General features: G+C 41.3%; 1 protein-coding gene across 2 annotated transcripts; it reads left to right on the forward strand.

Moving 5' to 3' along the window:
- The first annotated feature begins 990 nt into the window (after nucleotides 1-990).
- On the forward strand, nucleotides 991-8,030 carry znf217 (zinc finger protein 217). Of its 2 annotated transcripts, none has more exons than XM_084553854.1 (6): nucleotides 991-1,264; nucleotides 3,213-4,565; nucleotides 4,730-4,834; nucleotides 4,924-6,309; nucleotides 6,439-6,568; nucleotides 6,720-8,030. In XM_084553854.1, the coding sequence occupies exons 2-5, from the start codon at nucleotides 3,254-3,256 to the stop codon at nucleotides 6,549-6,551; spliced, it is 2,916 nt and encodes a 971-aa protein (XP_084409980.1). In that variant the 5' UTR covers nucleotides 991-1,264; nucleotides 3,213-3,253; the 3' UTR covers nucleotides 6,552-6,568; nucleotides 6,720-8,030. The 2 variants fall into 2 exon arrangements, with proteins under 2 accessions (XP_084409980.1, XP_084409981.1); XM_084553855.1 differs by lacking the exon at nucleotides 991-1,264 and adding an exon at nucleotides 1,265-1,278.
- Nucleotides 8,031-22,581: the final 14,551 nt, after the last annotated feature.

Genomic DNA, 22,581 nt, shown 5'->3' on the forward strand with positions numbered 1-22,581 from the left:
AATTTTTATTATTTAGGCAAAACAGCATGGAGTTTAAGGCCACAGCCCTCGCCTGGGAGAGATAGTTTTTGGCAAATGGAGCCTTTGTTCACTGTTCCTTAACTGGGAGTGGTTACTGGTAAAGTTCTTTTTCTTTTTTTTTTTTTTTTTTCCTTCCAGACGTTGCTACCATTCGGGGGGGAGGGAGTGTGTGTCTCAATAATGAGTGTACACTGGAGTCATTGATTGTGTAATGTATAGCTTTATCAGTGTGTCTATGAAGGGTTTAAAGTGGGGAGGAAGGGCTGCCACTGTATCTCACAAACATTACATCTTATCGATTTTACAACCAAATAGTTACTTAACTGTATTGTAACATTTTTTTCTATTATCATCAGTATCATTATAATGAGGTTTTATAAGTTGTCCTTTAATTATAAGCTTTAGAGTGCCTAACCCCCTCCCTTTGAGATCAAACACATCTCTATATATACACCTAAAGAGACAGCAAATAACACCGCACATAAAAGTGCCATGGTCGTTTAATGCACGTTGTTTATACCATGAAATAGGAAGAACCTGAAATTTGTCATGACTCAACCAACCTGCTTCTGCAAAAAAAAAAAAAAAAAACACAAAAGAAAACCTCATGTAACTGTGAGAAGTTTAAGGCTCCCCTCCCCCATCTCCACATGGTAGCTGATGCATGAAGTGAGAACGTGGAAGAAGAAGAAGAAGAAGAAGGGAAATACTTTTAGGTGGGTTCAGTGCATAGCATTAACACTTCAAACACCAAGTCACCCTGAAAGTAACTTTATTATTAACATGAGGTCAGTGAGGTAAACACAATAATAACTGACTTCCCTGTGTACAAATATAAACAACAGTGGTTAAACATGAATGTGCGGATCACAACTATAATAATATAATAATTAGATTAAAAAATAAAATAAAAGCTTTATTGGCTGTGATTATGCCCACTGACCCTTTTTTGTTATTCGTGACCACGTGACTGCCCTTCGGGTTTTTGGGGGCCGCCGTGCACGCGCTCCATCTTCCCCTCGAGAGCTGTTTGGGAGAGCGCGCCTCGGGATTCAACAGCTGCACAGTGAAGACTCGCCAAGTAGAACAAATATGACTCAAACAATTAAATAAGGTGAGCTGTCCGCCAGCGAACACGCCTTGCGTGAAATGAAGAAGCAGCAGCTCGCACAAGCAGCACAGCTCACTCAATTCAGCTCGCTCGTAGTGTCAGTATCATTATTAATCCGGAAACTCTGACTTGGTAGGTATTGTTTGGTGAGTTTCTACAGTTTGCTCGAAGACAACAGAATGTGTAGTCCGCTAACGTTGGTGTCGTTGCTCGACTTTTGACTTCGTGTCTTTCGCTGACTTTTAAGGTTTTATTCATGTAGCTTTAACTGTTGAAACAAAACCAAAAAAAAACGAGTAGAGACACAAAAGTTTGTCCGTTTGATTTGCACCAATCTGTTGTTATGAAAATATGCTCGTGGGAACGTGTTTGCTGTTGAATTGACTCCGGCTAAATTTAGCTTTTTATGAAATAGTTGGCTAAAGCCTCTCCAGTGGTGGGTGATATTGATCTGTGTGGCTGAAAATAAAAGTAAGTAACCCCTCCCTCGTGCTCGGCATATGAAGCACCTATAGAAATGTAATAGCCGCTCCGTTAAATGGAGCATTGATTGGGCTTTATTGGCGTTAGCTGTTAACTGTTACCCGGAGCATCACGAGTATAGTACGTTAGTGGTGTTAACGAGAGATGTGTTTACTTGAACTACACGGTGGCTAGCGTTGACGCTGCCTCACACAAAGCATGTGAGCACTTAAAAGGAAAATGATTACAAATGGTCAGAGTTGCTCACCTGGATTAAGTGCTGCCAGTCTAATTAATTATGGCTAATAGTAAATTTGTAAAGTGGATGTCACCATGTTAAACATACTTTAATAGTGAAAGAAAAGCGGTAGCATGACGAAACCACGCACACACTGAATATATACCCACAGAACAACTGTACACAAGTAAAAGCTAAAGTCTTTAAATAGATCCTCTTCGTGACAGTTAAGTTGAGTTTATGTTGAAACGGCACCAGGATGTCGTTTGTGGTGCTGTTTAAATTAAACTTAAAGATGTTTCTGTTATTTAGGCTAGCCCACTGACTAAAATGGGGTTGTCAAATTAAACTCAATATAATTCAATAGAACTAAAAACCACATCCTCCAAAATGAAAACTTAAGTTGAATCAACAGTTCTCTGTTATTTTAAACATATGCTGAATACCATAACCTTCATGAAGATAAGATTTAGTTCAGGACTGCTCAATTAGAAAGCATTTGTTTTCACTGGTGCACTCATTGAACTGGCAAGAGAGTGCATGTTATATCAGTGAAAAGGTTTTATTCTATGGGAAGTGAGTGGAAACCTAGAGCTGGGATTCCCCCCTTCAACTTAAGACATTATTGCTGACTTAATGTAGAGAGATGTTACTAAATGCTGTGCTGTTGCCACAGTGTTCATTTCCATTTGTACAAGCCTTGAGCTTGTGAACCTGTTCATCCTGTTAGTCCACTTTTGAGTCAATCAAACCATTAACATGATTTCTCTCTAATGTAAGCAGTTCATTATACATGCAGACAATATTCAAAACCACAGAGAGGTTGTCCCAGTGGTGACAAAAAACAAAAGGAGAACAAAAGATTTTACATGATCATACAGTAGAAATGTGTAAAGTGTGAGTCAACAAGGACTGTCACACAGTGGAACATGTTAGACAAATGTTTTTGGTTTTTCCGGTATAATGCTGTTAAATGCCACTCAAACCAAGTCTGTAAGACGGCTGTTAATGGATTAATGTATTGTTTGTACATTCAGAAAGGAGAAATAACCCAACTCTTAATCGGAATCCTCTGACTATTGACTGTATTAAGTAGGTCTGATTATCTGAGTCTGTTAAGTCTTTACAAACTAAGGTTATATATGGTATACATACAAAGAAGTAAGAAAGCAGAAAAACATAGTTTTATCAGTGCCCTGCACATAGAGGAAATGAGCTGTCTGTGTAGTTGATTTCTAAAAAAGATACATTTCCTGTTTCAGTTTAAGAGAAGGCAATTCTCTCTCTGGTGTATTTTAAACTGATTGTTAGGTGCATTACCTGCCTGATCTCGTTTGTATATCAAGCACAGCCTAAAGACACTCTTCCCATTCTTTCCAGGTTCCTAATAATCTGGACAAGGTCTGCAACTTCAGTGGAAAATGCCGACTCACTCGTTGCTCCCATTTGTGGATAGCCCAGATGGACTTGCCCAAGATATTCTTATTAGTAACAATGCAAATATCCCAGGATCTGGCTCCAGCATGACGCCACACACCACCTACTCAGAAAAGACTGTGCTGCAGTCTGAAGGAAGTGTACCGCTGTCTTGTATGTTCTGTGATCAGATTTTCAATCATCAGGATGAGCTAGGTCCCCATGTATTAACACAGCACCCGACAACTTTCTTTGAACCGACTGTGCTTCGCGTTGAAGCAGAATTCAGGATCCCAGGAGAGAGACCCCGACCCAAACCAAGCGGCCGCCCTGTTGAAAAAGAGGACGTTCACAGTTGTATCGTTTGTGGTTTGATATCGCAAGATGCCAGCGAGTTGGAGACCCACATGAGGAAACATAAAGACTACTTTACGTACTGCTGCAATGTTTGTGGACGGCGGTTCAGAGAGCCATGGTTTCTCAAGAACCATATGAAAATGCATGTGAAACCAGGACCGAAGAGCAAGGCTCAGCAAGACCTGGAGACCCCAGTAACAGTCAACGGCATCGTCCAAGAACCTGCTTCAGAGCCTGTAGTCACACTTTACAAAATGTGCATGGTTTGTGGGTTCTTCTTCCCCGATCATGACAGTTTGGTTGAACATAGTAAAGTGCATAATCGAGAGGTGGAGCCTGGCAAAGATAAAGACCAGGAGAAGATGGATGGTGCTACTGAATCCCTTGCCAAACAGGAAGCATTTCTTCACAGTCTAAACCTAATGCCACGCTCTGCAGGAAACAGTTTGCAACATGTGAGATTCTCAAAATGGATTCCCCAGCTAGATCCCTATAACACATATCAGGCCTGGCAACTTGCTACAAAGGGCAAGATAGCAGTTGGTCCTAATAATACTAAAGATACTGGCCAGGAAGTCAGCACAGACAATGAAGACTGTGGCTCTGATAAAGAGGAGATGAATTCTATTTGGTCTGAGGGCCAAGGAGACAAATCTATGAAAGAGACTCTTGGGAGAGAGCTCCGGTCTCAGCAACAGGCTGTTGCAGAAAGCCCAGCCCCACAGCGAAGGTCTCTAATGCAAAAAGATAAGGACAAAGAGAGGCCAACCACTTGTGAGGAATGCCAGAGAACCTTCAGGACCTATCACCAGTTAGTTCTCCACTCCAGGGTCCACAAGCGAGAGAGAGGGGGTGAAGAAAGTCCAACTTCTTGTGTTGACGGGAAGCTGTCGAGAATCGGCTCACTGGACCATGCAGAAGAAGGCTCAGAGGAGGGCTTTGAGGAAACCTTGGGTTTAGGTAAATCTGTGTGTCTTTACAAAATCCTTAGTTTTGTTTCATACAAAAATCTCTGCTACCAAGAGCTCCCTCTGCTGACAGGAGGGATGATAACACTTCCCTTTGATTTATCTTTCTGTTCCATTCCTTTTTATTTACTGAAGCGTTTTTGTCTGTTTTCAAAGGTGAAGATGGTTTTGATCGGAAAGTCAGATCAAAAGAATGCAGTTACTGTGGTAAATCATTCAGATCGAGCTACTACCTCACGGTTCATTTGAGGACTCACACAGGTATGTCCACCACATGAGATTATAAATAATTCTGAAAACGTATTAAACCTTCGAGTTCTGTTTAAAATTTGTACATGGCTTTGTTTCAGGTGAGAAACCATTCAAGTGTGCTTATTGCGACTACGCAGCAGCCCAGAAGACTTCATTAAAATATCACCTGGATCGGCGTCACAAGGACAAACCTTACGTTGGGATCCCAAGCAGACCTGTGCCTTTAGTGCCCTCTCCTCCTGACTCAAAACATGGAAATGATGATGAAAAACCTGCCCTAAACAGATCCAAACTCTGGGTTCCTGGAACCAGATCTTGCACCATTGTACCACCAAAAGATGGATTTGATAGTGTAGGTAGCCAGCTCGGCAAACCACTTGTCCAGGTGAACGTTGAGTGTGAGAAATTAAATGCTAAGTCCACTTACTCCCAGACTGATGATGTGCTCATGTGCCCTGTACCCGTTAACCTGAAGAAGGACAAGGAGGAGATGAAGGAGGAGAGCTCCGAGGCTCCATTAAATCTGTCTTTGAAAGTGTCCCTCTCCATCTCTGCCAATGCAGAACCCAGGAATGCATTAATTCCAATTCCCTGTTCATTTTGTGCATATGAAACCATGTACCCAGAGGTTCTGATAATGCACAAAAAGCTGACTCATAAAGACAAGTCAGACAGTACCAAAAAAAATGGATTTGGGGGCAATGTTAAACAAAAACGCTACACAGGCTGCCCCCCTGCACTCGATGGGAAAGATGTCACCCCACTTCTGATGACAGACAGGCGCCACCCTCGTCGAACCAAGTCCCCACCCCCTCAACCCGCTAAACCACAAGAGAAGGCCCCAGTTAATCCACCTCCTGGTCCTAAGCGGTCCCCTGTCCGTGCACCTCAACATGATGTTGTGCCGGAGATGCTACGTTACAGACACAACACTGACTCACATCCTAGCCAGGAATTCTCCAGGTACACGGAGCTGATGAGGAAAAGCAATACAGGCAACAAATATGTCATGGACAGAACTGCCCTTCCAGAGAGAGTGGGTATTGGTGAGAGGAGTTACCCAGCAAGAAGTGGTGCCATTTGGCACTCGGATGCTGCCAGGCTGTGCCTGTCAAGCCGATTTGGAAGCCTCCCACAGATGGATTTTGGTGACCCTTCCAACAAGAGATTAAAGTACTCTGTTCCTACAATCAGGGAAGCTGAGACTGGTGAGAAGTCTGGTTTTAGAGGAGCAGCAGGGGATGGATCTAACAGGCTGCTGATCCCAGGGCTGAGTGTGAAAACTACATCACAAGGGTCAGGTTCATCCACAGCTTCTGAGGCTCTGGGTCCCGTAAAGACCACATCTATTGGAGGAGGATGTTTGGACAGTGAGTGGAGCATGATGAACCTTCTGCGCTCCTACACCCCCAATGACCTGGCATCTCTTTATCACAGCACACCAGGAAACCCCAGTCATGGTGGACTGGCCAACCCAAGACCAGGTATGTAGTAGGCCAGCTTCATTGGTAGTGTGATTCAGAGTTTTTTTCTTCATTTTTATTATAAATAGGTTATTTTATATTTGTGCATTCTAGCAGTTTGTAGAGTTGATGTTAAAGATGTTTTCTCAGGAGGCAGGACTGTGATGTACCAACACTTACCCAGTCTACCCAACCTGCAGAGGAGAGACCCCTCAGGCTCATTCTCTAGTCAACGCTATGGGACCACTGACAAAAGTACCTAAAGTATAAAAGCATCAAGGTAAAAGAAATATTCTGAAATACATACATCAGGGTTTCTGTTTTGATTCCCAAACCCACATCAGGCTTTTTGAAAATATATTTACTTTACACTTGATATAAAGGAATTAAATTGTATTTGGAAATTTAAAAGCCTTTCCCCCTCTTTCTAGATTTAACCTGCGCTGCTACCTTATTTTGGAGAACTTCTTGAAAAATTAGTTTAATGTATAGATTGAAGAGGAGAGATGGTTTGTACGGGCTCCCCTAATTTAATATTTTCTTTTCAATAGAGGAAAATTTGCATAGACATTTGAGGGCTCAAGATTTCAGTGTACAGTTTTTCTTTTTGTTTTCAAACGGAAAATTGCGAATGATCTCTCCGAAATATTATTCCACTGGTGTTCACTGTGATATTTCTTTCCCCATAAATCTATCGCTTTTTCCGTTTTTGACCCACACTAATATTCAAATATCTACGACATAACAGTAAAAGTGGATCTGGGATAACATGAATATATCTGTAAGCTTTCAGTACATATAAATTGTTTAAAGCTAAAACCTAAGAAACAAGTGAGTGTGAAAATTTGCTGCTCTGTTCATTTACTGTTGATGTCCAGGCAGTAATTACGCACTACTCTAATTTTTATTTTCCTTTTCCAAAGCACTGGAGGGTGGGGAGTTTCTGTCCGATAACTTAACTGCTTCGGCTCAGTAGTTTACAAACAGGCCACTGTCACAATTCCAATTGTGTGTGTTGAAGCGTTCTACCTCATGTTGTGCTCCAGACACTTCTTTTTGTAAAGCTGCTGAAGCTATCATGTCGACTGAGCCTGCATAAATATTTGTCTTTCGACCAGAGAGAGATGTTTTGAGTTGTTGTCGTACAAGTACATGATGATGATTGAGTGTGTCAAACACCGCATAACACAAAAACTCAGAACAACTACTGATTAACTGTAACACAATTTGTGGATTTATTTGATATACATGGTATTTACAAGTTTTAAACACAACAGACTTGGTTATTATTCGTCCAATCAGCTGCTTTAGTGGTGCCTCAAATCCATCCGCTGTGTTTTGTATCACATTTCAAGCAGCTGTGTTGATGTGTGAAAAACTCACGCTGTATTATTTACTGCACATCTAGTCACTGTTCGGGAGTTTACTTCTACTTCACAGCCTTGAAAGTGTTATTTAGTGTCGTGGTTGAAGTCGGTGTTGACTGGTCATGACTGTGCAGTTTGGAATAAACAAAAAAGAAAAAAAAAAAAAGCGGTTCAGTTAACTGTACACTGTGAATAAAGTCTCAGGTTGACTCATATTTTCATGTAGACTGTTGTGTAAGTTTGCCACTTTGAACGGCCTGAGTTAAGTTATCTTTTTGTTTTTGGTATTCACATTACATGTGTACTTATGTAAAAAGTAAAATATTGTTTTCAGAGTTGTATGACACATTTCAGTAATAAAGTGAGAGGTGAAGAGCTCTATCAGTATTTGTGTCTTCAATGATGGCCCTTCCCATTCCTCTACTCAACAGGAAACCGATCTGGCTGCAGTTTGAGTCAGTAATTAGTACTCTGGTATGATAAACCTGTCTTTAAGTTGGAGATACTGTGTGAAAGGCATAGGTGACACATACTTGTATTTTGTTTTGAACAGTTTACTCAGTTTTTTCCTCTTTGCTTAGAGGGCCCACATTAGCTTCTGCTGAAATTACACACTACAAGATGCAAGCATTAAGCGCATTATTATTTTTATTTATTTAAAAGGATCGTTTAAAACCCAAGGGTTTGCTCCAAATAATCTAATTTTCAGTATATTTTAATTGCAGTGAGGGACTGCTTTGTGGATCCAAAATACACTCTTCACATTGGTGAAAGGTCTGAACAAGTTGTAGGGGGCCTTTAGCTCTAAAATAACTGAAATACTTTAGGCCTTTGAAGACATGCTGGAGCAGTTCTTTGTCGATCCAGAAAGAGAAAATAATCCTTCTAATAAACCTCTTGTAGATAAAAGTTTGTCTTTTTGAATGCATTTGGTCAAAAGTAGTTTGAACTTTAAAAACACTGCAGAGTTTAAGTATAGAGATACTGATGGTACAGTATACTTAATGATTTCACTATACTATACATAATCTCCCCCTCTGGATTACAGGACAATATATCATCCATCCATTATCCACTAATACTGTAGAGAGCATGAGCGGCAGCTAGTGGCACCAGTCTGTCGCAGGGCAAATGCAGACAAACCTTAGTGGAAGAGAGACGGAACCCTACAGGAGTAAAATATCAATGGACTCATATTTTAGTAAAACAGTACTATCTTCTGTTTTTAACAAGAAACACTGTGGACTACATGTACAAGCCCCACACCACCATAACAACTTAACTAAAAGAAAGAATTCATCATCACTATCTGAATTGACTGCAGTGTTTCTTGTCGATGTTCCGTCAATGACACAGTTCAACCACTAGAGAGCAGTATTTACAAAGTCAATATTATGGACCCGTGCAGATTCTGGTTTCAGAGCTTTTATGTTCAGCCTGAATAGCAGACCTTTGTAGAGCTGCTAGCTGTCATAAAACGGCACAATGTGGCCATGCTGAGAATGGAATTACAACTATAGTGCAAAATACAGGATTGAATTAACCTTCACACTTAGAGGGCCTTAAAATTCATGGGTCTGCATTCATTTAAAGAAAGAGCGACTCTCCACACAGGACAAAACTAATCAAAGAAAGCAAAATAAATAAATTGAAAACATGCTTGTACTGCTGTCTTTGCTCTAAAGCGAGTGGGAGCGTGGGCATGTTTGTAGCGATACCTTAATGGGTGATGTCACACAGGTGTTTCCTATCAGCTGTCAGTTGGCAACACACCTGCTGTGACATCACAGATGGCGTGAACTTCCAAACCGATCAATACCACGGGATCTTTTTTCCCTTTGTGATTCAGTGAGCGCTTACTCCTTAAAAAAATAAGTCTGGTAATAGCTTCTACATCTGCAGAGACATCAGTACGCTATTGTAGATTTTCCTAATATCTATAAAAAAAAAAAAAAAGGAGCAGAGCTGTGCATCCTGTCAACAACAAACTGCAAAGGGACAATCTTCAGCACATTGAACACTTTAAACTTTGATATTTTTTTTTTTTTACCCCCTCCCCTCGTCCCTTTTTTTTTTTTTTTTTTTTGAGTAGACCACATCTGTTTGCTGTCTGTTCCCCTGGGCCAGCACTGTGTAATCTATTGCATTAGCTCACATTAGTGCATATCGCCCATGGGCCTTAGTAATCACAAACGCAAAATGAGCATTTCACTTAGCATCACCCTCATATTCCCTCACACTGTGGCGAACTTAGTGCAAATGCATGGCAGAGAGCGCAAGTCGACAACAGCTTATGACATCCGTCCCGTTACACTCGATCCCCGTGTCCAGGATGCTGCGAGGGTTTTGATGTCAAAAGACATTTTAATAGGCAAAGATACACACTGAATCTTCACTCTGTTTACATCGTGTCCTGGATTTGTTTGTCAAAATTTATAATTTGTGGCCTTCAAGAAACATTACAATTTGTGTGTTTCTGCCAGAATTTTGACCTGTACACCTTCCTTCAATCATGCTGCATTATTGTTGGAATTTCAAATGGACCAAATTTAAGGCTTCAGTCATTCGTTAGCTCCACAAAACAGTTTTATCGATTCGATTAGAGCTTTATTTGACCACAACTCATTTATTCCCCTGTATTATACGAAGAGATCCAGACCAGGACAGCCAAAGAAAATACCCATGTCTGGAAAATTCACCCGGGACCTAAAATTCTTTGGCACAAAACACCTGAGGTCTTCATGGCTCTTTATCAAGCTTCTTTCATCACATTAGGTTTTCTGCGATAAGGATTCACACAGCGGCCATTTTAGTGCACAATCCACTACACAAATGGCATTTTATGCTTGCATTGGTGTCCATTCATCTGTTCAGAGGTCATGTTTAAGACTTGTGGACGTGTTTTAGCGGTTTCCCCTTCTTCCTCTCTACTAGTGCGACTGTCAAATCTTCCACCTCCCTCCTTCCTAAGTAAACTTCATGGTTTTCTCCCTCCCCTTAAGTGCTCTCTCCTCTTATTTTCAGTCCTTTCATCGCTCATAATTGTTGCCTCCAGATTGTCAACTTGCATGAATTAGCAATTGGGCCAACAAAGCGGATACGGTCAATTGTTGAATATCCTGTCAGGATTCGAGCCTGAAAGTCTGCTCTGGCTGTGATTGCTCATCATCGTCACCCCATTCCTCTGAGGAAGAGGAGCAATGTAACGGTTCCCACAAAAACAGCCCCTGGCTCGAGGAAAGGGATTTGGGTGTCTAGAGACAACAGGGGCCATATGGAGCGGGCCGAGATAGCAAGGCACATGTACAGAATAATGGATGACGTGTCATGTTTCATGTTGCAGAGAAGCCATCAAGAGACTTGGGTCGGGGAAATCAAAAGGCTCACATACAGCTAAAGCGACTGTTGGACCATTTAGCATTTTTTTTTGTTTATTTTCATGTTGGGAGAGCGCCGAACATATAGCCTTGAAGAATGTGCTGTTCTATTTTCAGTACCTTTCAGTCTGCTGAGGTTATTCAGAAGTAAACACAATAATCATTCTGCTTTGCTATTAAATATAGACCTCCACTGTGTGAGACAGAGCAGATGCATAATGAGAGAGAGACACCTGTTTATTGAACCTGAGAACAATGAGGTGAACAAAATATAATTATAAAATCTTTTTTAGCATGCTAGGGGAAGTCAGTGTCTGCTGGTCGATCACTTTGAACTGGACAGGTATCCCCAGACTTTTTACCCACCAAATATCTTAGTCATCCTTCAGTGCTAATTAGCTTCGGTTACCACGTCAACACAGTAATTCAAGATGGCGAGTATAACCTGCTAAACATCAACATGTTAGCGTTGTCTCTGTAGCTCTGCCCGGCCTCATATACTGTCTCATACTGTATATATCTTGTTTCACTCAACATAAACACATTTTAAATGCAAAGAAACTCCAACTACTAATGGACGGAGTGGATTTACAAACGATAAGGAGAAACCCACTACTGCTGCGGAGATAAAAACTCATCTGTCCAAGCTCTCCTGCCACAGGGGCACCGTATACTTAGTCCCTCCCTCCCCGCTCTTATCTGCTCTACCTGCATGTGGAATAAGCCGAGCACCTCATCTCTGTTTTTCTCCCAGTGTCAGAACTACACTTAAGTGCTGTTTCCGATACCCATGAGTAAGCCCCATAAAAGCTGCCCCATCGCCACAGCGTTATTGTTTCTTGCGGATGATTGATTGATGGATGAGGGCTGACACTTCAATGAAGCCATTTCCACTGGCATCTCTATCCGATGATGTGCAGCGTATATTTTCCATCCACGCCTCATTGCTCGCCTGTGTCATTCCTGGAACTTCATTTACACCATGTTCCCTGAAGGACCTTTTTTAGCCCCATCTCCCTTTTTTCCTCTCCCCGGCTCCTCTTTTTATCTCTTTCTTTTTCTATGCCATAAAATAATGCTATTTCTCGTCGGCTCTGGAGGGGCCTGGGATCATTTGCAGGGAACGATAAAACCAAAGGCATGGAGGGGTTATTTACAGGAAGTGTAACACTGACAGGGTCCCACTGTTCTGCTTTTTTCACTGTCAGATGCCAAGTCCATGCAGAGACAGGGCAGGGCTATGATATACATTTCAAACGCTCTCGACCTACGCCGCATGCACACACATCATTTACTGCTATCTCCACAAGCCAAATGGGGACTTCCAGCTTTGCACATTCCACCAAGATGTTGTCCAAAGCTGCCCGAAAAACATGTTAAAGTATATTAGTTCAATGACAGTGTGATTGAGGTGCCTTCTCTGAGACAATTGCCTGTTTTTTGCTCATATGGGGAGCAGATGGTAAGCAGGCATCAATGCGGCAGGCTTTCTGGGATGACAGCCATGAGATTCCCCCTCAGGTGCCATTGGAGCCCCTTTAGAAGGAGAGAGTGATTGGTAGGACATGGTACCCCTAAGCAAGTGTTGTTTTTCCCCGAGTTTTCTGATTTTACAGTTCTCATCAACAAGCTACAGTGCAGGAAATATGTGTCTGATGTCACCTAAGATGTTATCTCCTCATGCAGCCGCCATCATACGTGGAAAACAATACATTAGATACCAACACAATAGATAGTCATTAGATGATGTGTGAGAAATGACTGTTTTTTATACGAATTAAGTAAATTAGGTTTCTGAATGTCAAAGTAACACAGTATTTTAAACTCCCAAGCACAACATGAACAAATAAATGTGTGTACGTCCTTATGTTGACTTGGTGTCATTTTGTGTTATTACATGAATTGTGACATAAACGTAATAAGATAAATAACAGATAATAAAAATTAAAGGTGGAGTATTTGCTATATAGCAACAATGCACAACAGAAAGCGTCATAAAATATATATTTTTCTCTTAAAACCTGCTTTTATTGTCAACAAGACAAAACTAATCCATACTTATTTAAATATATACCATGATGTTTATTTTAATTAATAATAATTCATTTATCCCACAGGATAAATAAAGTATCTAATCTAATCTAATCTAATCTAATCTAATCTAATCTAGTTTTAATTGTAGTTTGTAAAACATGTCAATAATAACATTGTAATTACCGTACTACATGGACTATATATACCACAGAGTATTTGCCACTTGTAAAGTATGTACTATATATTATCCTCTATGAAGAATATATCGATTACTGTCTGAAACTAGTCTGAAATGACTAAATATACATAAAATTAATGTTTTCCCTTTACCTAAGTGTAATAAATCCTCAAAGTGGCCTAGTTTTTTAAATACAGTCCATTAGGTTGAATGCATATAGTTCACTTCCATATAGTTGTCATATGGCAACGAACTAATTTAAGCGCTTTGCAAAAACAATCACATTATACTTGGTTTAAATTGTAAAAATTGAAAGCTAGCTAATTCCTGATAACACCTGTTTGAAGGAATTTGACCTATACACTATCACATGTCCATTGAAAAGAAAAGGGCAAGTAGGATTTCCTGAAGATGTGATGCCATTAAAGCTTTGGATTAAAAACATGGATTTTGTATAAATGCCTTTTAGTAAAATGTAGTTAAAGTAATTAAGATATTTGTAAGGATTATAATTCAAAAGTCCTGATTATATATGGTTATATATGATTACAACAATACAATATAATGTGTGACCAAAAATTCTCCATACATGCTAAGACACATAGGGCTGGTCAGGGTGGTATGGTTGCAATGCCCAGAAAGGGTACACAAGCTCAGCATTGTCATGTGTGCAGTTTTTCCAAAGCAGTTTAAATGGGGACTATTTATTTATTTATTTTCCAAATTAACTTTGCCCATTTTCTAATAGTTCTACCCCCAGAAGACTCCTCCTCCTGTTTACAGTTAATAAGCCGTCTCTCTGTCTACCTCAGCCACGTTTACCTCAAGTTACCATTCCATGTTGTGCCGTGTGTATACAACACAGCCGTGTATGTGCTGCCATGTTGTCTGTCTGCCATTTGCATTGATTCAAAACGTACTTATAAATGCCTCTTAGGATGAGTAACAGTTAGAGTAATAAATACTTGATATCTATTTGCAACTACATTACGGCTTGTAAAGAATCCTGATGTGAATTGTTTATAGACTGCTAATGCTGCATAGACAGGTCTATAGATGTGATCATGTGACAAACAGTTCAGGCTATAATAAGATGTTAATGTGTTAGTTCTTTGTGTGAAAGAGCTTTTAAAGCATCTGCCATTGAGTACCTTGAGATCAAAACGTTCTCTGTGTCGACTACAGGGAAAATAAGAGGACACGATGCTCAGTTGAACACATGATGCATTTACTGTAGCTGTGTGTGTGTGTGTGTGGTGTACTTGACCTTGGCCGCTATAGGACATTTTGGTTCATCAGGAAAGATGATTGTTTCCTTTAAAAGATATTAGGATGACTGTGTCTAAAGGAAACTGACATGGCTCCCTGCATCCCTGATGGTTTCCACTCCGTTTCTTTTATAGTCACTCAATAGGTGAGGGAATAGTGTCCCACCACAGTATTTATACATTAAGCAAGGTCTCCCACAGAAACAAGAGAAGAGCAGTGATTGGCCCCAGAGAATAATTTCTCCCGTGTCTACATTGGCGTGTCATCCTTTATCAATAATCACCTTGGAGGGAGTGTTTGAGAGGGGGGCTGACCTCTGCGGTGATGAGGGTACTTGGACAGTGGTCATCCGTTACCACAACCCATACTGGACCCTGCATATTATCTGCAAATGGGGAGGGTGGGAGCAGGCCTCTTATTGCGCATACTGGGATTAGAGTGGGGCTATCTCAGATCAGTCATCTCCACCGCTTGTCTGGTAAGAAGGAAAAATTGTGCTACTTTTCTAAATTAAAAAAACAAGCAAGGGAAGTTGTTATGATCCGTCCTGTTTTTCTTTTTTCTTTTTAATGCACCCCTTAAAGCAGCATATTTGCATTAAAAACAGAACCTGCGAATGAATGAGCAGCTAGAAGGAGGAGCGAGGAAGTTACGCATCCATTCCACAGAGCAATAGCCCTCCTCCTCTAATGCGATGTGACACTGAATACTACACACAGAGAAACAAGTAACCTCAAATTGGGTTATTCTTCCTACCTGCCAGTAATCCAGTTGATAAGCACTATACATGTAGATTTCTGGGGAGCAGAGAAATCAGATTACCCTGAGCTGAACTGGGATTTTCAGTCTAAATTGGCTGTTCTTCCTCGGGTCTCTCATTCTAACAGGATGAATGAGGGGAAATAAATGATTTGACTTTGCACCAGATAAATTGTCTGCACTGGAGCACGCAGCAAAATAAAGACAACAATCCGAGGCTTGTTGAACATTCAGAAGTGCACCGTGTGAATACATTTAATACAAAAACTAGTTAGAAAATCTACAACGGAGTTAGATGATGTGTTGATTTCGGGGAAATCAAGAAAGAACAATTCTGAAAGACAAACACAGGTGAGACTTCTCAACTTGTAACTTCTCAGCTGTGCAAAGGGTAAGCAGCTGCATGGTTACCGAGGCCTTTATTGAACAACGAAGACTGATCTGGTGTCAAAGTCGTGATGACCACGGGGGTGTTTCATAAAGGTGGCTCAGAAAAGTAGAGACCTGCAAAACAAACCAGGATTAATCTGTTTCATAAAGTCACCTTAGAGCTAATGGCATCATGCTAATTCAAGCTTGGCTGATGAGTGTACAGAGATGCTTCGTGCAGTATAAAGTCTCTATGCTACCCTGGTTATGTTATGTCTGGTGTCATGTTGACTTTATTTGTCGATGTTAATGGGCTAACATTTACTAATTAGCAATAAAAGTGCTGGATTTTCGTGCCGTAAATGCTGTGGCACTTGTTGGACACTTTGAACTGAAGGACAAGGATGTGAACTTTTCTTTGTAATGTTATGACTTTCAGAATAATTCAGCAACTCTCTCAGCTGGATTTAGCAAAACCTGAAGCCTCCAGGGTGGAAACACTGCTGGATTTCTGGGTGTATGCTTTTATTTAAAGGTGTCCCGTGTAGTTTTTTGACCACTGGTACAGACATAGAATAGAATTTTTAAGGGCTGGCCTCTCTTTTCTTGGTTTTATGTGAATTTTTCGAGGACATGTATTCGTATCAAGTTGCAGCATATGGTACTGAAAAACTAATGGGCGGTTCATACCGCAGCCCAGACCCTATGCAGACCCTAAAGCCATAGCCTGACGTGCACCCCCTCATACACGCTTTACTATTTCCGGCTGCTTCTCCATTTCCGCAATTTTCAAATTGATTGTTTTGGATCAATAAAGATGGAACATGTCGAGGAAAGGTTAACTGAGGAGGTTCGGGGATTCAAACATTAGTATGACTCGGCTTTTGCGAAATTTCGGCAAAAGTTTCAGTCGCTATTGTTGAAAGTGAAGCAGGAAGCAGAAACAAAAATTAACCCGACTAGCAAAAAAAGACACAGCGCAGACTAGTGTTCTTTACAGAGCTAACCAGACTGATGAGTGCACAAGTATAAATGGCTCACACGTAGGTTACGTGTGTAGGTTACGGCGTCTGTCCCACAGAGGTATAAACAGCATATTAGCCAATGCAGAGGTGTCAAAACTGCAGTTCCACAAATGACCACTTGAGGCTGGCTCCAACAGTGAGTCAATCTCTGTAGACCTCCATGTTAAAATGTCCTGCATTTAAATTGTATTTAGGATTAAAGCTACACACAATTAAGGGCGTGGCTACTTTGAGTGACTGGTGGGCGCCATATCAGGTGCTTCCCATCACCCGTTATCCTCAGCTCCCTTTACGCTCCACCTCTTTACCCATTTTTGAGTTAGGCGGGAGTTGGGAGGACGGCCAAGATGGCGATGGCCGGAGCCACCACACCGAGCTTCAAAACCACTATTCAAGGATCTATCTCTCAGAGGGTTTGTCCACCTTTATAATCATTCAGGGGCCCTAACAATGATTTTGCAACATTTCAACTAAACAGCCCCACCCCCAACATGAATTTTATGGTGTTAGTTTTGAAATGTTGCGTGATTAAGGAAGTGCATATTAGGCAATCATGATGTGTTTTGGCAAGGATTTCTCAATATGAACATTGTTCCCAAATAGGCCACATCTTACCTTTGAGTGATATTATAGGAGAGAACAAATTGTAAAAAATGATGGTTTCTTATTTTGTGGCTGCAGCTAAGCTTCATCGTAACGAGACTGGAGTATTGTGAAGATATTTAAGACTGAAAAAAGATATGATCTCATATTTAAATTGTGCAATAAGAAGTAGAGTGCAACAGTAGAAAGGAATGGGCAGGGAGCTACTTGTTTGTATCACTGGAAATCTTAACCTGACCAGAATCGGGCTGGTAATTTTTCATGGTAACTTAGTTCAGGCTAATTTAAAACTGCTTAATCAAAGAAAATTTATTGAAGATGTCACTGACGCCAGGTTATTTATTTCCAATTAAGACCAAAAACACAAACGAGGTTTACAGAAGGATTACACCATGTGTTTTTGGGCACGAGAGGCACATAAAAGTTCGCCTCTCCATCACCTATTTGTTTTTGTTAGTAATGGCGCATTTAATATTCTAGAGAGCACCGTTTAGGCAACAACATTAGAATTCAAGCATTTATGTGGCCCTTGAATCCAAGCATGTGTGACTTGCATGCAACCTCTCGGCATGATTTATGTCCTAAGCAGCATTTTCTTGCATCACAAACAGCTCCGGTCTCAGCCTCTCTTCTGCTGCTTTTGTATTTTCTAACATGACACATGAATCCCCGGTGGCCCTGGGAATCAGACAACCCAGGTGCAACACTAATATCCTCCCAGTATCCAAACATTTCCTTTAAAAGTAACTGGCACATTGGGGGCCATAAATTAGAACCGAATGCTGCTCAAGATGCCTGGCTTCCAATAAGACCGTACCCAGAGCAATAAACTTTGACATTGCTGCTTGAAAAATGCCTGCCCTTTTTCATTGTCAAGTGTTACAAATTGATGAAATGAGTTCATCGATGTTCCCTGGTCATTATCTCTCCAGTGGCACTTTGTTTTACAGACAGTGGGAAAAGGGACAGTGCAGATTAGAGGCCCAGGCACAGTTTATCAAACAAAATCTAATATCATCCATAAGAGAGGAATCTGGAAATCAATACTTCATTACTAAATTGTTAGTGGGGATGAAGAGTAATTGTGTGAGTTCAGAGATGTGTCTCGGCGGCCGGGGCATAGGAAGTTCAATGTCACCCGGGAAGTGATAAGTAAAGGCACTGATGGGAAGAAACATTTCTGTAATGGGGGGTGCTGTAGGAGGGCAGTGGCCTGAGCACAGAACAGACAATAGACACTGGTTTGCCATTGATTGGCTCAGCTATAAAGATGGAATGGTTTAAAGAGTCGTAGAGGGGGGACAGAACGAGAGAAGGGAGGAGAGAAAAAAAAGAATTAGAGTGAGCACCACCTTCTGAATTTACCCTTGTCTTGTCACCAGTTTTTGTGCATTGCGTAAAGTCCTCCTCGGTGGTCACTCCGATCAATCGTCCGGTACATTTGCATCCTGACAGAGATAAGTGCAATGATAAAACAGTTCCTCTGCAAAAATGGAAGACCGCTTGATGACACGGCCATTACCGCTGGCTGAAGGTTTGTCTTTGGAATGGCTTCGTGTTAATGAACGTTAATAAATAACTCTGATGAATAATCACGGGCCATTGCAGCATATCCTGTAATGTTTACAGTGCTGTACGTCCGGCTATCTGTTAGGTGTGATGTTAGCAGAGCCCTGCAGCTCTCTGCTGTGTGTAAGGTCACATCAGCGCAACGAGCACATCACCTCTGTGCAGCCTGGCATAGCCTCATCCCTCTAAAAGCTTGTGTCTGGAGTCCCTCTGACCTGTTCCCCGGCCTCGCCATGTTCAGCCATGCAAATCAGAGTGCCTTCAATTTGAACATTCATAATCCAAACCTGCAGCTTGTGTTTGGAGCCAGTGGGAGCTCGGAGAGGGCACGGTGCTTCCTGATGTACAATAAGAGACTTTCATGTTTTGGTGAAAATAACTTAAAGGTGAGGCAGTGGTAGTGTGTGAAATGAAACTGAAATATCTCGTGAACTATATACTTATATAAAAATGTTGCACAAACATTCATGCTCCTCAGAGGATAAATCTTTGGTGATCGTCTGACTTTTCAGATGTTTTCTGGCTGGCCTCGAGCAGATGGTTCCCCCCCATATGACCTCTGTTCTCCTCAAGATTTCTTTCTGATCAAAGGAAGTTTTTCTGGCCACCGTCGCCTTCATGCTTGCTCTGGGGGTTTCAGACCAGGTGTTGTGTTGCGTCTTGAGACAAACAGTATTGTTATTGACGCTATGTAAATAAAATTGAACTAAACTGATACCTTTTTAACCACATTTTGTTTTAGGAAATATCTTACCGTTAAATCTGCAACGCAGATTCAAGGTCCCCAGAAGATAACCTCTAATTTCTAGCAAGCATCACAACATGGAATTTGCCCAATACTCTGTTTTATGACGAAATACCTGCAAAAATATAATGGCCCTCCCGTCAGCTCCAGCTGCACGTTGCGTGAGGTGCTAATTAGCAAAAAAAGAGGATAAGCTAAAACAGAAAACTTGGATACACCTGCTAAACATCAGCATGTTGGCGTGCTGACATTAGCATTTAGCTCAAACCACCACTGTGCCAGAGTATAACCTCACAGAGCTATTAGCGTGGCTTCAAACTAACCTTGCTTCTTCTTTGGTCTTTGTTCACCTATTAGGGCTGAATCTTTAATTCAGGTTCCATTTGTTCAGTCGACGATCACAGCCAGTCCAAATTCCTGAAAGGCTGGGGAAACCGATGAAGGTGAACCGAAACAATGATCTGAAATATACTAATGCCATTCATAAAAGAGCAGATCATTCCCCGGGTATTCGTCACAACAACCTTTCTTATACATTTGATAAATTATTAATTCGAAAAATATTGATATGCCGCTTTAGGCCTTCAGAAGGCCAAAACACGGATTATGAAAGCAGCGGAACTCGCCCCTCGTCTCAGGTACGCACAAATATCCACCACTGCAAATTCTACAGATGGAGTGTTTTTCTAATTAACAAAAACACAACCTCGCTTACACATCAAAAACTAGTGGTGGGAGTGATACAACAAGCTGTTACAATCCAGATCCTCTCATTTCATGGGCGCACGTTTGAATGTTCAGCAAGTATACTGTTCCATTTAAAAGGAGGCTTTCCCTGTTGTTGACAGAGATAAACATTTTTTTTTTTTTTTATCGCAGTGCTTTGACGTCGGTGAAGTGAAGCTGACAGTCCAGTAACAGGGGCCGTTCGCTAATGATTTTTGAGCAGCCCCCAACTGAGTCCTAAATGTCTGCAATATCCATAAACAACTCTATACTGTCCAATTAGGCAGACAGAGATGTACTGGGCTGTCAGACAGATTTGCATGGCTAAGCACCTGAGATCCAGAGGATGATGAGGGGGATGGTTCACCGGCCAGGGAGAGAATGTGCACAATGGATGACTTTCATTACAGCATTACCGCTTTACATACACACTCATCCAATTACTGCCTGGATTAATTGATCATCGTACCTTTCTTTTCTCGGCACCGGAGCAGGGGCTGGTGTTTTTCTCCCTTCTGTACCAACTACACAACCCGCTGCTTTCATTCCTTCTGCTCTATAGCCCCTGTCCCAGGTTTACAGCCGGAGCTCTTCATAAAAAGTCTGAGGGGACATTTTGAAAAGGGAGGGAGGAGGGGGGGGGTTTGTTAGAGAAAACCGTTGTCGGCCACCACTGTGAGGATGGCCATTTGCAGGATCGCATACATTGGGAATAATTAGAATTTATGTGTGCTCGTCAATCCCGCCTCATCCTCTTCCCTGCTGCAGACCCATCAGCGGTCAGAAGGGTTCACCGGAGCATGACTCATCCCTGAGTGCGTTTGATCAGAATGAATTATGCCTTTTAGATTCATTATGGCACTTTATTTCTCCTCTCCGTCCTCCTCCCTTGTCCGTTCAGCACCGGGAATGAAATGTACAAGACAGGGTACATATTTTATTGTATGCATGCTGTCATGCACGCACGGTTAGGGATAAGAAGTAGGCAGTGGTGCTTTAGCCCAGCTACCCAATATACAGCACATTCTTCTAGGAGACAGTGCAAAGTGGGTTAGAGAAAACAGTCCCAGAATCTCACAGGGCCAGAAGCCTTATGGCATGGGAAACATTTATCAGAGCCACCTTGCAGATAATTAAAAAACACAACAACACACACCGACTTCAAAAGTGGCATCATGAAACCACTTTAATATGACAAAAAAAAATCTAATTGAACTCACGCTGTTTGGTATACAGGGCTATGACAAGTGCTAATGGGATCATTTAAGATCATTTAAAATACAAACGAGTCTTTTCTTTCTGTTCATTAATTACTGCTAATTACACGAACAGCTAGCCTTGTCGGGGCAGTGCATTCGGCTGTCTGCGAGTTGTGAACATCAGGTCTGAACAAGGGGATGTCCCATTTCCCTCCTGGATGACTGGCTGATAACGTGTGGCGATGGGAAGATGAATAAACATCGGCGTGCTGGAAACGGCTTCATTCATAAGCGAGAACGGTTTCAGCGGCTTAACTAGTGCTCATTTGGTGCTGCAGCCATGATATGTTCTTTTACCCGACTAGATTTACCTTTTAGTAAAGTGGAGAACGTAGACGCACCTATTTCCCTGATATATATCTGTTTTTTTCTTGTATTATTCATTCCCTGAACAACATCAGAAAAGGGAGAATTATCTGGAGATATCCAAATGAAGCTGTTTATTTTGAAAACATATAATCCTTTCATTCAGGTATCTGCGATTCCGAACTGCCCACCCTCTCTGAACGCATCTAATACAGCCATGAAGATTCCACGAGAATAAGTCCACAACATCATTTAAAGTGAGCAGATTGCATCAACTCATTTCTGCATTTTTAATTGTTTTTTTCCCTCCCATAGCCCCACTCCCCTCCAGGGAAAGAGCCCCGTCTAACAGAAAGGTTAGTAATCTCTGATGCAAGCAAGCTGCTAGATTTCAGATCATGTCAAGTCCTTCTCTGTTAGTGTTTTCAGCCTGGTTAATAATGTAGTTTCCTATCCTTGTTCATTTATGCATGCTAGTATTACCTATCCAGATGTTTTAAAAAAAAAAAAAAAGAAGTGATATCTGAAATAATTACAAGTGGTCAATCTCCTTTTTTTTTTTTAACTGTTGTTTTCAGCCTCTGTTCAGAGCTTCATCAGTAATCAAGGGTTAATTTCACACCTCAGTGGATTGCCTGCCTTAATCTCTATTCGGTGTAATTAAATCTGTCCAATAAAGTGAGCTCTTTTCCTCTTTGTTCTCTCAC

The sequence above is a fragment of the Chelon labrosus genome (assembly GCF_963514085.1).
Source record: "Chelon labrosus genome assembly, chromosome: 10".
Taxonomy (NCBI): Eukaryota; Metazoa; Chordata; class Actinopteri; order Mugiliformes; family Mugilidae; genus Chelon; species Chelon labrosus.